The sequence below is a fragment of the Marmota monax genome, unplaced genomic scaffold, assembly GCF_021218885.2.
Source record: "Marmota monax isolate L192 unplaced genomic scaffold, Marmota_monax_Labrador192_F-V1.1 WCK01_AAM20220418_F8-fsc00014, whole genome shotgun sequence".
In the NCBI taxonomy this organism is placed as follows: Eukaryota; Metazoa; Chordata; class Mammalia; order Rodentia; family Sciuridae; genus Marmota; species Marmota monax.
In genome coordinates, this window is record NW_026695222.1 from 11,230,533 (window position 1) to 11,246,350 (window position 15,818).

The window sequence follows — 15,818 nt, forward strand, 5'->3', positions numbered from 1 at the left end:
ACGACATTCCACTTTGTGGGAAATTCCGACTAAAGAAAAAAGTATGGAAAATATCACAATTTTTCAATGCTGTTTGCATGATGACTGTCTATTGGATTAAATGTTATATCAGGTGAAATTGATTTTAACTAATTTAGTTCATTTGACTACATTTAGGCTTGGAGAGGTGAGGAAACCTGAGCAAGTGCTGAGCAGGTGCAGCCCCTTTGTAACAGGTGCACTTTGCTGGGGTGCACACCTGCGCTGGTTTCCTCTACCTCCTTTCAACTTAGCTCTGTCAAAATTCTCCTTCCTTTCCCCCCTCTGGCCCCTTAGACTCTCCCCACCTGACTGCGTACCTGCAGAACTGTGCTCTACAAAGTGGGACTGATGGATGATAAAGGACGAATCGTTTCCAAACTTTAGGAAATAGCTACTCTGGGTCAGGCCATGTTTGAGGCCTGGTCCTAACTAGTCCAGTTCAGAGCGCACGGACCTCCTGCCCTCATGCTTTCCCTGTGCCGCCCCGTGACATGAAGAGGGACCAGGGAGGGGCGCAGGTGAGGTGTTCCTGTGTTCCTCCTGCCTTTCCTGGGGGGTTCCTTCTGCCCTCTGGGAGGGGAGTCAGGGGAAGCGGAGGCCTCTCAGCAGCCCTGTTCACTGTGGGTGGAGTCTGGAGGCCAGCTGCCTCCTGGAGCACAGGCCCAGGCGCTTGGGAGGGCCCTGCAGGTGCATGGCTGTGCCCAGCTTGGAGTCCATGCTGCATCTTCTGCTTCTGGGCCTTCTGGCCAGCACTCAGCCTTCCAGAATGGGCCGCAGACAGGAGGCTCCAAGCTTGGCCACCCTCATCCAGGGCAGGCCTCTCCGAGGGCCCCCTTGCCACTCTGCGAGGAGGAAGTCCACCCTGTCTCTGCTTGGCTGTGTCTTTTCACTTCCCCTTTCCGCCTGCTCAGGGAGCCATGAAGACAGATCCACAAGCCCGCTGTCTGCCGCAGGAGACACCTGGGGACAGAGGCGCCTCCGCCAGCAGGCACCCATCCCCTCTGTCCCGCTTGGCTAGGAGGGGTGGCGAGGGAGGGGGGCCTCCAGGACAGCCCTCCCCCCCGGGATGACAGCTCCTCTCAGCCTCCCCCTGGCACTAGCTGAGTGTACACCCCACAGGAGCTGGGGGGACGGGAGCAGGCTGGGCCTGGCTGCTTCACGTCAGCCCTGAGCTCTCCTTGCCCTGAAGATCCCCTCATTATTTTGGAGTGAATTCTTTGTGCCCAGGAGTGCCCTGGCTGCTGGTACAGCAGGGAACCAAAGGCAGCATTTTCCTGGCAAAGGTTTTCATGGTGAAAACAGGCCCCAAACAATCCCAGGGGGAAGCCCTGGGAAGCCAGATAGAGTGGAGAAGGGGTGGAGAGAGACCAAGGGAGAGATGCTTCCATCAGGGCAGGGAAATTTCTGGCTGCGCTTCAAATTCATTTTTCTCAGCTTGGAATCCACTAGACAATTCCAGGCAAGAGGAAATGCCCGGTCCATGTCGTGATGCTCTAGTTAAGTAGAGGCCAGAGGTGGCATTACAGGGTTCCTGCTCTGTTTTCATTGCATTCGGTTGTATTCGTCCCAGCTCACGTCACCAACCCTCCTGGGATCATATCCGATCCATTCTGTATTTCCAGAAGCCATCCCTGGGACAGAGAAGGCTCTCCGTGGTCCCACTATGGAGAAGTCTCCAGAAGAGGGGCCCCCACAGCTTATATATCAGAGGACACAGAGCTAGCTGGCCTTGAGGTTCAAAGTGGAGCTCAGCCCTGCCCCAGTCTGGCCCCCGGGGCACCAGAAAGAGTCAGCACCCAGCCACAGGCAGCAGACACTGCTGCAGCTGTGGGTTTGGGGTTTGGATGGGGACTTTTGCCACAGTGACCACTTCTCCAGGTCTGGCTGGGAGTGGGCAGCTGGGAAATATAACGTAGTCCCAGGCTGGCAGGAGACCAGCAGTGGCTCTTGGATCCCTGCAGAGCCTCATCCAGGGCTGCCATCAGCACAGGTCAGGGACGCCAGGTACCTCACCATGTCTGCCTCCCCTGGGCAGGCCCTGGTCACCCTCCTGCTCACTTTCCTGCTGAGACTCACAGGTGAGTCCTGAGTCCTGTCCATGGAGGCCTTCAGAGCAGACAGGGAGGCCCCCCAGGATTACCAGATCGAGCCAGCTTGTGTCCAGGGGGAGGCTGAGGCTGGGACCTGGCTGAGCTGGTTCCCTGCCTGCCAGGGGCTATTTGGCATCTTTTTCTCAGTGTGGAGACTGTGGGAAAGGGAGATGGCGGGAGCCTGGGAGTCAAGGGAGGAACATGGGACCCAGGACGAGAGGCCGGGCTGGAGGTAAAAGAGGAGCCCAGGGTCCCCGATGCCAGCTCTGGGTCAGAGAGGATGGAAGCCAGGAATGAAAGAGGGAAAGAGCCGGATGCAGTGGCACATGCCTGTAATCCCAGCACCTTGAGAGGCTGAGGCAGGAGGATCACGAGTTCAAAGCCAGCCTCAGCAAGAGCGAGGCCCTATCTCCAAATAAAGTACAAAATAGGGTTGGGGATGTGGCTCAGTGGTTGCGTGCCCCTGAGTTCAATCCCTGGTTACCCCCAAATAAAAGAGGGAGAGAGAAGTCAGTTGGGTGCAGAGTCCTGGGCGTGTCTATCGCCTCCTGGATCTGTCCCCCCTCAGCACGCCACCACAACCCCTCTCTTTTGCAGCTGGGGAGCAGCCGGTCATCTCCCTGAAGGGCCCATCTCAGAGGACCACCCCTGGAAATTCAGTGCCTTTCAACTGCACTGCTGGCCCCTTCAGCTCCACAAACTTCAATGTCACCTGGCTGAAGGACAGTGATGAACATCCACCCTCAACCCAGTCTCAGATGACCGATGACAAAGGCAGGTACTTCGTAACCAGCAAGGTACTGGTGTCACTGACCGGAAAAGAGGTCTTGTCTCAGATCACCTGCCAAGTTACCCACGGGGACCTCACTGAGCCCCTGCAGATGAGCTTGAATCTCTCTGAAGTGCTCCAAGGTGAGTGGGTGGTAGAGTGTGGTGGGGGTGGCATGGGCTTTGGGGGTTTTTGCCTGAATGCCCATTTCACAAATGGGAACTGGACATTCCTCCCTTCCATCCCTGATGGACATGTATAGGGATTATAAGTCTAGGCTCCAAGGGGATGTGGCTTAGTGTTCAAGTACTGCCTGGCATGCAGGAGGCCCTGGGTTCAATCTCCACCACTGCGCATAAATAGATAAGTAAATGTAGTCATATATATGATGGGAGACCATGGGTGTCTGAGGCTAGCTGTCTGGGTTTTGTCCCTAGGCCACTTTACAAGTTGTATGACCTTGGGCATATCTCAGTTTCCTCATAAAATGGGAATAAAATTAAGACCTGCTTTGTAAAGTTCCTTTTAAGATTAAATGAGTTATTCCTTATGAAACACCTAGAACGATGCCTGGCACTCACTTGTTTACCGTGGCCTGATTTTTTTTCTGCAATTGTCTGGCCCCAACTTCCCTTTCTGAATATCTGTGTTCTATTCATTTCATTGCTATTTTGTTTTTGATTTTAACTATTATTCATTCAATAAGTCATGAGGAGCCACTGTACGCCAGGTCCTGTTCTAAGTGCTGTGACAGAGCGAGGAACAAGACCCTATCCTCATGGGCACGGTCTTTCAGTCATTCTTAGAATTGTATTTTATGATATGAAAATTTTCAAACTTATTGAAAAGAATATGCCAGACAGCCCCGCCCCTCCACCCATATTAATGAAAGTAACATTTAACCTGATTTGCCTAATATTGAGATACAAGAAAAAAATATTTCTTTAAAAAGAGAGTGAGAGATTTTAGATTGGCCCCTGGGAAGGGAAGACCTGGAGGGGACGAGCAGGCAGGGGCCCCCCTCAACAGCTCCCTCTTTCGCTGCTCGCTCTAGTCATCCCCACCCTGAAGATCACCATGGACCCCGACGGGACTCGCATCCAGGTGCATCAGAGAGTGAACCTCACGTGCCACGCCAGCCACTTCTACCCCGCCGATGTGAAGCTCATCTGGATGGAGAACAGGCACAAGATCCCCACGGTGGAGTCCCCCCAGGTCACTAGAAACCCAGATGGGACATTCTCTCTGGAGGACACACTGCAGGCAGAGGTCACGCTGAACGGGAGTGAGTTTTCCTGCTGGGTGGTCCAGGACGAGCAGCCCCCCATGCAGGCCAACATCACCCTGCGAGCGCAGGCTTCCAACCGGGGGAAAGGTAGGTGCACCCAGCCCCTGGGGACAACATGGTCGGGGGGGCTTGGAACTCAGGGCAGCCCCTGGGTGAAGGTGGAGGGAGGCAGGGTGCCCTAACTGGTGTTAAAACTCTCACATCCATCCCCAAATCGCACTCCTCTCTCCCTGCCCAACACCCCATCAAGAAAAAGGAGGGAAGTCCCCTTCCCCATTCATGCTGTCTTTGTATCAAAAAATTCTCTGTCTTAACACTTGACTCTAAGAAATGGCAGAGCTGTCCCGGCACAGTGGCGCACACCTGTAACCCCAGTGGCTCGGGAAGCTGAGGCAGGAGGATCAGAAGTTCAAGGCCAGCTTCAACAATTTAGCAAGGCTTTAAGCAACTTAGTGAGACCCTGTCTCAAAAAGTAAAAAGGTCTGGGGAGGTAGTTTAGTGGTAAAGCACACTTGGGTTTAATCCCCAGTAGAAAGGAGGGAGGGAGGGAAGGAAGGGAGGAAGGGGAGGAAGGAGGGAAGGAAGGAGGGAGGGAGGGAAGAAGGAAGGAAGGAAGGAAGGAAGGAAGGAAGGCCGGCCAGAGATGGCAGATCTCTGGGCTCCAGATCCCCGATTCTGTTGGAAATTTCCAGAAGTCAATTTTAAAGAGAGGCTAGGAATTCTTGACCCCCTTCGCTGGGAAAGAGTGTCCCTTAGGTTCTCACCTGGAGTCAGTATGAATCTCCCTCTCCCTCCCTTCTCTCTCCTCATCCTGTCTCCTCCACACCTAACCCAGTTTCTGCTCCCTATTTTTCACTCTTTGTGGCTTTACACCATTTCGTCCACCAGGTGTCGCTGCCCGCTCAGTTCAGAGTCAAAGCGGCGCGAGCAGAGTTTCCTGGGTCCCGCTAGAACTGGCCTGGGAGAAGGACTACTGGCCTGGAGGGGGCTGGCTGGGGCGCGGGCTTGGTGAGGGGGTGGTGTGATGATGGACCAGGCCTGGGGCCAGGGCCGAGCCAGCGAATGGGCTCACAGCTCTGCCGAGCCTCACCGGGTGGGAAAAGACCGTCCCCACAGCGGAGCTGCCTATTGGGTGCTGCGCCCTGCAGCGCAGGCAGGGAACAGGGCAGAGCGGAGGGCGCTGCGGGAAGCCAGCCCCTCTCCACCGAGCAGGCTTCCACCCGCTTTCTCTCTCCCTGGCAGGATTGGCTTTTCTGGGCCTGCTTCGAGAATTCTCCAGGGCAATAAACCCACCTTTAAATTTCTCTGTGCCCTGCCCCCCTTTTTGGATGCCCTGCAGACATAAGGAAAGGTTCACCCACTAGTAATACTCAGGTCTGGGTGAAAAATTCCAAAATGGTCCTTTCTGATGGGAAAAGAGTTGCATTATTATTATTTTTTATTGACTCACTGATTTTTTTCCTAATTTTTTCTCCTTCACCTGTGTACGGTATATCTGTCCCACTGCGGCAAGGCAAAGCCCCTGAGACCATCACTTTGATCACACCCCTGCCTTGTGCAGCTGCGTGGTCCCCCAGGGCCTGCAGTGGGAAGGGCAGCCCCTTCCTCGCCTGGATTCAGGCCTCTCTCTACTTGGCACGAACACACCTTTTACTTCTGCAAACCTCCCCCAAATCTCGTTCCTTAAGGCGGTATCCTTGCAGCTCCCACGCTGTCAACCGTTCCTGCTTGGTTCAGCTCACAGAGCACTCTCAGTATTCTGGGAGCCTCACTAGGAAATCTGATCCTCTGATGGGCAGCAGAGGGACCCAGGTCTGGGAGAGCCTTAGGTTAGTGCTGGTTTAGGTTAGTCTATTCGTAAATATGATTTTCCTATACTTTTCTCCTCTCTCCTGGCTGAGAATGCCAGCTTCAGTGTTGTCTTAAATCTCTTTTCAACTCTCCATTTAAAATACTCTATTTCTGATGTTCACTTCTTCTGAACTGTCATGTCTGCCTGTACCCCTTGGTTCCCACAATGCATACTTAAACTCTGGGGCTTCTAGAAACCCGTAGCCTGAGTTCTATTGGGTTCACCTTCTCTGCATCCTGGGAGCAGGGATTGGCTCTTATTTTTGGAAGTGGCAGAACTTTGGAAGCAGACAGATCAGTGTCCCCTTGCAGGGCTGCCACTGCCCATTCCTGTGATCTCAGGCAAAGCGCGGTTCCTTTCCGAGTATCCTCATTGTGCAGTAACAATTGTTGTCCCTGCCTGGTGGAGACCTGCTGAGGATTCCTTTCCCTGACTCCTGTGTGGCATCTGGACCAAGCAGCACATGGTCAGGGATCTGCAATGGTTGTTTGCATTTGCAGCCTCCGTAGCGCTCAACCCAGAGCGGGGCAGAACCCCGGGCACTATTAAAGGCCATCGGTTAATAGCCAATTGTGGAGAAGTAGAGGCAGCTCTGTTGGGTTGCAATGTCAGTTCTGTTTGCTGTGAAGCTTTTGGGCGAGTCAAGACCTACTCTGAGCCTTTTCTTTCTCTGTTCACATTAAAAATATGATTATCAATAACAATTCCTCAGATGCCCACTTACAGTACATGCTACTCTGCTAGTTGCCACGTATAGAGTGATTACTGTGCACGTATTCTATGCTAGCTCCTTTACTTGATTGATTAACTCTGAGAATTAAGAATCACTCCCATTTTACAGATGAGGAAACTGAGGCCAGAGAGTGGAGTTGCTCAGCCTCACCCTGTGGAGGCGTTGGGGATGCAAATGCGGTTGAGAAACCAAAGCCTGTGCTCCTGACCTCTTCCTTTGACCTGCCCAGGAGCCGTGAGAGGAGTCTCACCTTTTCAGGGACTGAGGGGAGGATGGAGGGCATAGACTCAGGGACCACACTAGCTGGCTGAGAACTTCTGGCTCTGTCACTGATGAGCTGTGGATCTTGAACAAGCTGCCTAGCTTGTCTGGGCCTTGGTTTCCTCATCTGTAGAATGGGAATGGTAACAGCTGTATCCACTGGGCTGCTGTGAGGACTCAGTGAGTTGGAGGGGCTGGTAGGCAGGGTGTGATGTGGGTGTTTGCTGTGCCTTGTGGGCCTCTGTGCAGTGTGGGCCTATTTACACCTGCGTGATCCCTTGTGGATTCCTCGCCTGGCCTCCACTCTCAGCCTCCGAGGCTAGCTCCTATCAAAAGGCAGCTTTTAAGCCTCATGGAAGAGGAAGTATGGGCCTCTTCACAGAGATGCAGAAGACTCCTTCACTCTGGGATTCAGGCACCTGAGCCCCTCTCACGGGAGACTCTCCTTGCAGGAAGGATGCTAACCATCTCTAACAAGGTGGAAGGCCCCCTGCAGCGTGCCGAGCCAGGCACCAGCATCCAGCTGATGTACACATCCTCTGGACTACACACCCGTCAGGTCAGCGTGACCTGGCTCAAAAACAAGCACGAGCTCCCCCAATCCAAGACCGTCATCCTCGCCAGTGGAGACACCTACAATGTGACCAGCAGTGTGCTCGTCCCTCTGCAGTTGGATGACATGAACTCTGAGGTCCTCTGCCACGTCAAGCACAAGCTGACAACGGTGTTCCAGAAAACCATCAACTTGGACCAGTACCTTCGCAGTAAGTCTTTATCTTTGCCAGATGACTGAGTCAGGGCAGAGTTGGGCTGTGGACTTCTCTGAGCATCAGTTTCTTCTTTGGCGAATGGTCTTACTAGGTTGTGGCAGAAATTCTGTGAAACACCTGTAAAGTACTTCACAGGGTGCTTTATTCACAGGAACCTCTCAGAAGGGGCAATGGGTGTTGCTTTTAATTATTGGGAGTCTCTCCTTGCAGGAAGGATGCTAACCACCTCTAACAAGGTGGAAGGTCCCCTGCAGCGAGCCGAGCCAGGCACGAGCATCCAGCTGACTTACACATCCTCTGGACTCAGAACTCACTCCTCTCATGTGTAGAATGGAGACAGAACATCTATTTATTTTCTGGGGACTTAATTTTATCATTATCACCTTATAGGAAGAGGATTTGAAGGGATTTGCAAACTTACAAATTTGTTAGAATATGATGTCTTTAGATGACTAACTCTTACCTGGATATGGGTCTAAAATTTTTTTAATCTAATTTTCTTTTATTTTCTTGGGCTGGAACAAAGAAGCGAGGGTGCCCTGAGGTTACCAAGCTGGTGAGTGAGGAGCCTTGGGCATGAATACAGGCTTCTGGCTCTGCCATCCTAACCAGCTGCGGGTTTGCCTGCTGTTCCTATGTTCTGTCAGCTTTGCCGTCTTTGGCTGAGTGACAGAAAAAGATCTTTTAGAGACTCCTCTTACCTGAGTACTTATTATATAATCTCCTGGAGCTAGGGCAATTGTGCAGAGAACCAAAAATCACAGAAGATACAAATGTCCCCAAATAACTGCTTCCTTTAAAATGAGCTGTGGCCACACCCCTTTCTTGAGTTGGGTTTCAAGGACATTATCTCTATCTGTGGTTGTCTTTATTTTAGATTTCCCTGAAAGCAGAGTCTGAATCTGAGATCTGGGGGCAGAGGGCTGGGAGGTGATTCTGAGGGTTGGGAAGAGAGATGGGTTAGGAGAATAGGCGAGAAATGGTGAGTTACTGGGCTAGATATTCCTGTGGGTGCCTGGAGGGCAGTGCCACTGGGGACCCTCTGAGAAGTAGTGTAGACTGTGCCTAGAACTGTCCCGTGATGGAGAGGAGGCTGGGACGTGCCTTCGTGGGCTAGGTGGCTTTTCCTGGTTAAAGAGAAACCCCAGGCAGAGGCATGAGAAGGAGTTTTGGGAGCTGGAGATACAACTCCACTCAGAGGCCAGCAGTTTGTGGAGGTGGGTGGACTGAGTCCTGCTGTGAGACTCAGTGAGTTGGAGGGGCTGGTAAGCAGTTTACTGTGCAGTGTGGGCATCTTGACACCTGTGTGATCCCACACCTGGGACACCATACCATCAGGAAGCCCCTCCTGCTGGAAGTGAGCCCTGCCTTGATTGATGTGTGGCAACAGCAGACCGTACCAGGCAAAGAGAATCCACTTCCAGGGCACAGTGAATTGGGAGATCCTACAAAAGTGGTATTTCAAGAATTTGACGCAAATGATCCCGGAGATGTGCTGGGATCACAGGCAAAGCTATAAATGAAAGAAGAAGAAGAAGAAGAAAGTCTCTGATGATAATGGTGCTGTGGGCACTTCGGGAGAGAACGCTTTGATTAAAAGAGGCCCCTCTGAAAACTGATAGAACCCTCGAATCATTTCGAATCATTTTCCAAAATCATCTTATAATGATGGTGCTGTGAATGTGAATTTGAAATGAAGGATTTGTTGGTCCTCTAGTTTAAGTTTTGGATAAGACATTATAGCAGTTTTCTTATTCCTTCGAGAGTTGGTGCATAGTTGCAGTGATATGCTATATTTATTTAAAACACAAATTATTTTTATAATTTAAGTGGTTTTTCAAGATGAAGTTCAGCCAATTCCTTTTTGACCATTTCTATGAAATGGGAGCCTGATTTTGTATGGGCTCCTTCTAAGTGTGTTTTTCTTTGTCTTTTTTTCACGACATCAAGTGGCTTTCTGTGTTCACCACATTTGGTTTTGTGAGGATTAAATAAGAACACCCACGGATGCTGCCTCAGACAAAGCCAGTCAGTACACGGGAGCAGTGTCCTCAGCTGCGTCCAGGCCTCTATCCTCCCCAAAATGCCCTGGACACCATGCCACCAGAAGAAATGGGTTGCTTGGTGACACTCACCCTAGCCTGTTCCCCATGGGTACCACCCACACCACCAGACCTTCACATCCTGGGCTTCCCTCCCAAGTCTTGCTCTTTGCTTGGTGAGAGTCCCTGTGCTGGGCCTGAGCACCAAATGGGGACACAGAGCAGATAGTAAGCTTCAGGACAGGGTCTTCCTTGGTTGTGTGACCCATTAGCGGCATCACTGATAGAACTTGATAGGTCTTGGAGGGTGAGAATGAGGAAATGATATTTTGGGATCAGACACTCTCAGCTCCTTCAAATTGTACCACCCAAGGACTTACTCTCTACCCTAGACCAAGAGCTGACATCCGTCTTAAATAGACCCATGAGTATTAGAAATTTCAAAATTTCAGTCTTGGAAACACAGGAAAATGAACCACACAAGGTGATGTTGGCTATTGGTGGCAGCTCAAGGTTCCTAATCTACAACACCCAGCCTGTCACAGTTGGATGGTGCTGGGTGAGCGTTCCAAATCTACTGAGATGGGTCATATTTTATCGGATTCCAGAATAGCCTAAGGTTCCCTTTTGTGAATACCTTCTATTGCATAGGTGAAAATATGGTGGAAAAAAATTCTAGAAGCCTTTAGATCCTATTATCAGAATCTTAATTGCGTTATAGTTTGGGCATCAGGATAGCACAATGGCAAAACACTCCTTCTCTGGTGTAATTCCAGCTGTACCAACTATAACCCTGAGCAAGTTCCTTTCCCAAACTGAATTTCCTTCCTATTACAATCTTAGTATCTTGGACTCAAAGACATCTAGTGGCTCTGAACCTTCAAATCTTAGAATTGTCTAGTCATAGAGAGTGAGTTGACTGATTTGTAGATTCTTAAGTGACTTTCATACCTCATCTTTTCATCTTTAATGGCCAATGTGGAAAAGAAAGATTGGAATGGCTTTCACCAATACCATTTATTCTTTCTTTCTTCCATCCATCCATCCATCCAAACATGCATTCCCTCACACATTCAGACATCCATTCTGTCATGCATTTTTTTTATGCATGCACCCACCCATTTACCAATACTCAGGACCTTCTCTGTGGCAGTCCTGACCCATTCCCAGCATCACTGATAGAACTTGATAGATCTTGGAGGTTGAGAATGAGGAAATGATATTTTGGGATCAGAAGCTCTCAGCTCCTTCAAATTGTACCACCCAAGGGCTTTCTCCGGGACAAATGACCCCACCCCCAGGGACCTGCCAGAGGAATTCCCACGGTAATTGTCTACTCTCTCTGGGTTTTGTCAGTTCCCCCTACAGTGACAGTGTCCCAGTCTTCGACTCCCTCCGGCTTGGTGGCTGTTACCTGCCATGTGCAGAGATTCTATCCCCAGGAGACACACCTCACCTGGCTGGAACACTGCCACGCACTCAAAAGGACTGATCAGCCCACGCCCAAGCTGAACAGCGATGGCTCCTTCACCTTGGAAAGCTTGCACTTGGTGAACGTGTCGAGGCAGAGGTCCGAGTGGCTGGTCACCTGCAGGGTGCAACACCAGCAACAGCCTGCTGTCCAGGCCAGCCTCATCCTGTCCACAGCGTCCCATCCCAAACGCGAGCCCTCTGGGAGCCCAGGTCAGTGAACCTCTTCTCTTACCTGCAACTGGGTCACCTTTGTCTCCGGAGTGGATTCCAGAAGGCACTGGGAGGAAATGGAGCTGGATCATCATTGAGGTCTTGTCAGAGTAGAAGTCTGACTTCTAGAATAATCAGTTTCTAGCCAGTGGCTTCCTTTGGCTGTGGCCATCCTGCAAGTTTCTTTCATTTCTGTGCAGAGAGTGGTCTTCCAGCAAAACCTTGCAAAAAGACCCTGGAGAGGGTGTAAGTTAGTGCTCTTTTACTGGTGACTTTGAGTTGGCTGTCAGCAAGACTCTTGGTTAAAATAGTCTATCTGACATGGAGGTGAGCTTGCTGGACGTTGTTCTATAAGACTTGCTTGAACAACCTCACCTGGGCACTGCATGATGTCTGCTCCAATGACAGAACCAGCTCTTCCAATTAATTATTGCACAGATACAGACTCCTCTGGGCTCAGTTTGCTCATCTGTAGATAGGGCCTAAGGAAACATCCTAATTCACAGAGTCCTTACAAGGTTTAAATAAGTTAATATATGCATAATCTACACGAATGTCTGCAATAAAGCCGGCTTCTATTATTACTACTTGAATTAGGGTAGAATTATTTTTAAATGGTTTCCAGTGATGGTAGCTGTGTAAACGTAGGCAAGTGAGTCAATGATCTCTGAGACTCAGTTCACTCATCTATGAAATGTTGCCGATGAGACCAGCTTCCTATGATAATAGCAAATGGTATGATAAATGACCCCAAGGGCTCAATGGCATGCACTGAACTTGGATTTGTACCCCGAGAGCCTGGCACATTGACTGGTGGATGTCAGATACTCAAATCAGCATTTATTGGGCCAAATCCAAGGTGAGCCTCAGAGGTCAAAATCACCTTTCCTTTCCAAGAGAGCAAACTGTCAGGTTTGGTACGAGGAATTGGGTACAACTTGCTGGCTCTGGAACTTCCTGGTTGCCTGACCTCAGAGATATTCAGACTCATAAAGCCCCATTCAATGGCTTCTTCTGCTTTGTGGCGTTTAGGTCCAGGGACGTCCACCCTTACCTTTGTGGCTTTCCTCTTGGGTGTCAAGGTGCTGCTGTTGGTGAGTTTCACGGTCTCCTACGTCTGTAGGTGGTGGAAACTGTGACAGGTGAGTTTGGGGTGGGCCTTAGTCCCCAGGGAGACAGGTCAGGGGCACAGTTATGGGCTAGCATAGGAGAAATTCAGGGCAAGGGTACAAAGTCACCATTTTAGTCAGCTTTTTCACTGCTGTGTCCAAAAGACTTGACAAGAACAATCTCAGAGGAGGAAGAGTTTATTTGGGACTCATGGTTTCAGAGGTCTCAGTCCAGAGATGGCTGACTCCGTTGCTCTTGGCCTGAGGGGAGGCAGAACATCTTGGCAGAGAGGCGTGGAGGAGGAACGGGGCTCAGGACTTGATAATCAAGAAGCAGAGAGAGACTAAGCCTGGCTCCCCAGGGACCTCATATACACACCAAGGCATGTCCACCAGCGACCCACCTCCTCCAGCCACACCTATCTGCCTACGGTCATCACCCAGATAATCCATTCAAGTCTATTAATGCGCTAATTAGACTAAGGCTCTCCTAACCCAGTCATTTCTCCTCTGAACCTTCTTGCATCGTCTCTCACATGAGCATTTGGGTGTCACCTCATATCTAAACCATATCAGTCACACAGGGTGCCCACAAGAGTGTCCACAGATGTGATCAGCCTCAAGAAAAGGTCATAAACTCCCTTATTTTCTCCAAATGTCTTTTGGGATTCTCAGAGGCTTCCAACTAACCATGCATTGTATAGTGCCTTGGAGTTGGAAGATTTTCAAGTTATGTTCTAGGACCCTGGAGGTGGGAGTCCAGAGTGTGGGGGTGCAATGAATGTCAAGACCCCATCTCCAGAGAGTCCCCCATACTCTGTGATATATTTCAGTTTTCATGTGCTGTATCTTTGAAATGAACCAGGCAGATATTGCTACAATCTACTCAACTGTCCGTGGCCCAGTTACGTCAGGGCAGTGGGGGAGGGTCTGAGAGACCCAAGGAAGCACCCAGAGAAGGCATGTGACACAGGAGATTTATTGAAAAAAAAACATGCTATAAGGAAGGTCAAGGGGCAATGGGCCAGACAGATGGCACCTCTGTCCCTTACAGTGCTTTGCCATGTAGCACCTCTGTCCCTCATGACACTACTCCAGAAAGTCTGGTGGCCATAGGCTGGACAAACATCATCTCTCTCCTACATGGTACATCACCAGAAAATAGTGTCACCACACCTGTAATCTCTGCTACTCAGGAGGCTGAGGCAAGAGGGTCACAAGGTTGAGGCCAGCCTCAAGAGCTTAAAGAAACCCTGCCTCAAAATAAAAAATAAAGAGGTGGTAGAGCAACCCTGGGGTCCCTCCCCTTCCAGCCCCCCACAAAAAGAGAAAAGATAAGCACGGCTGCCTCTTGAAGCACCTTGTCCGGTACCATCTGGACAAGTAGCCCTTGTTCTCTCAACAGTGCCCCCCATTCTGCCTGTTACCACAGCAAGAGGGATTTGAGGAGTTAGGTTGCAAAGGCAGTGACGTCACTTGTTTGCTTCTCTTGCTCTATTCCTCGTACGGCCACCACTCAGCTTTCTATAGACAACAGGAACTTGCCCCGATTCCCAGCATCCAGCAGAGAGGCCAGTGACCCTCTAGGTAATGTGTGTCTGGACCTTCCAGAGCAGACTCACCCTCATTGTTCCTTTCACTTGGCTGGGTTCTTGGGGATGGAGAGGGTCATTGCAGGGACATGTGTTTTACTGTCCTCCTTTTCTCGAAGGACGGTACATCAACTCATAGAACATACTCTAAAGATGTGAAGGTTCTGACTGGTAGCAATGATGAAGGAGGGCATGGGAGAGAGAGTTCAGAACCCACAGAAGGGTCGGGATGTAGTTGGTAGGGACTTTTTTCCTGATCTGCAGCTGAACTCAGGCCAAGCAGAGTACCTGCCACATAGTAGGTGCTCAATAAATATTTGTGGATTCAGTACATAATGAGCAAACAAACGGATGAATTAATGATTTCCACCAACAGCTCCTGCATCCTCTTTGATCCGTTGCCATCTACCCTCTCTGACAGGTCCAAATGGACAGAAGCAGCTCCAAGGACCCGGAAGTGACCTCAGGCCCCGCTCTTTCCTCTGCCACCCCTGCCACAGAATGCTCCCTCTGCACACCTTCCCATGTTCCTTCCCTCAAAATTTTGGAGCTGGGCAGGGATGGACTTGGGTCAGGGGACTTGGGAAAGGCTCAGTCCTAATGAGCTGGACTTCAGATTGACTCTGCATCTATCCAAGAGGATCCAATTGACCAAGAAAATACATGTCCCCCTGCCCTTGGTCATGAGCAGCCTTAATATTCAGAGATTTCACCTTGACTCAGGGCTTCCACAAAGTAGGATTTTAACACATATGGAATTTGAAGTTACTGTCTGTTGAGTAAGCATTTATCTGTTCTCAAGTGTATAAAAATGAAATATAAAATATCCCTGGACCTACCAAATTATCTTCACAAAATATTAACATTTTGCCATTATGTTGTTTAGTTTCTTTTTTTAAAAAAAAAACTTTGTCCTAAATTTGATGTTCATTCTCTGATTTTATGATTTTTACAACAGACATATAAATCCTTAAGCCATGTACAGTGTTATTTTGCATGTTTCAAGTTTTACCTAGATGCTAGTCTATCACACACAGCATTTTTATTCTTAACCCAGTTTGTGGATTCATTGTGTGGATTTATGTAACTCTGTTATTAATGTCCACTGATCTGTGGTTTTCTGTTGCCAGAACAGGCACAATTCATTGACTATTCTTCTGAAATGGATATTGAAGCTATCGTCAATGTTTTTACTGGTATAACCTTGTCTGTACAGACATTCTTAGGTTTGTTTCCTTGGGCACATGTAAGAGTCCCTCTCGTTCCTCTAGTGTAGCGCACAAAGTCACAGTGTTGGTAGGATTTGAGTTTTTTGTCATACAAAATAAAATTTTAGAGTCTTTGCTCCAGTTGTGCTCTTTTGATATTGTCTTTAATCTAGCCATATTTTTTCTGGTGAGTGTGTGTGTGTGTGTGTGTGTGTGTGTGTGTGTATACGCACGCATTAGTCACAGGCAGTAGGGATCTAACATTTTTCTACAAGAATGAATTCTCCAATCCTCCGTGATATATCTGCTGCCACCTTTGCCATATATCAATTTTCTCTAAATCTGAGTTTCTTTTGATGAGCACTTAATTCCATGAATCTCCTTGTCCATCTCTGTCAAC

At 49.6% G+C, this 15,818-nt stretch overlaps 1 protein-coding gene across 1 annotated transcript; it reads left to right on the forward strand.

The window, feature by feature from the left end:
- The first annotated feature begins 1,807 nt into the window (after positions 1 to 1,807).
- LOC124085371 (signal-regulatory protein beta-1) lies at positions 1,808 to 15,540 on the forward strand. The gene is made up of 7 exons (XM_046432996.2): positions 1,808 to 2,099; positions 2,709 to 3,023; positions 3,935 to 4,255; positions 7,467 to 7,778; positions 11,183 to 11,509; positions 12,542 to 12,651; positions 14,632 to 15,540. The coding sequence occupies exons 1-6, from the start codon at positions 2,036 to 2,038 to the stop codon at positions 12,646 to 12,648; spliced, it is 1,446 nt and encodes a 481-aa protein (XP_046288952.1). The 5' UTR covers positions 1,808 to 2,035; the 3' UTR covers positions 12,649 to 12,651; positions 14,632 to 15,540.
- Positions 15,541 to 15,818: the final 278 nt, after the last annotated feature.

Excerpts from the sequence above, each read along its gene's own strand:
- LOC124085371 (XM_046432996.2), top strand. The coding sequence starts at position 2,036 with ATGTCTGCCTCCCCTGGGCAGGCCCTGGTCACCCTCCTGCTCACTTTC. Across the intron at positions 4,256-7,466 it reads GGCTTCCAACCGGGGGAAAG|GAAGGATGCTAACCATCTCT; the intron begins GTAGGTGCACCC and ends CTCTCCTTGCAG. Across the intron at positions 11,510-12,541 it reads CGAGCCCTCTGGGAGCCCAG|GTCCAGGGACGTCCACCCTT; the intron begins GTCAGTGAACCT and ends TGTGGCGTTTAG.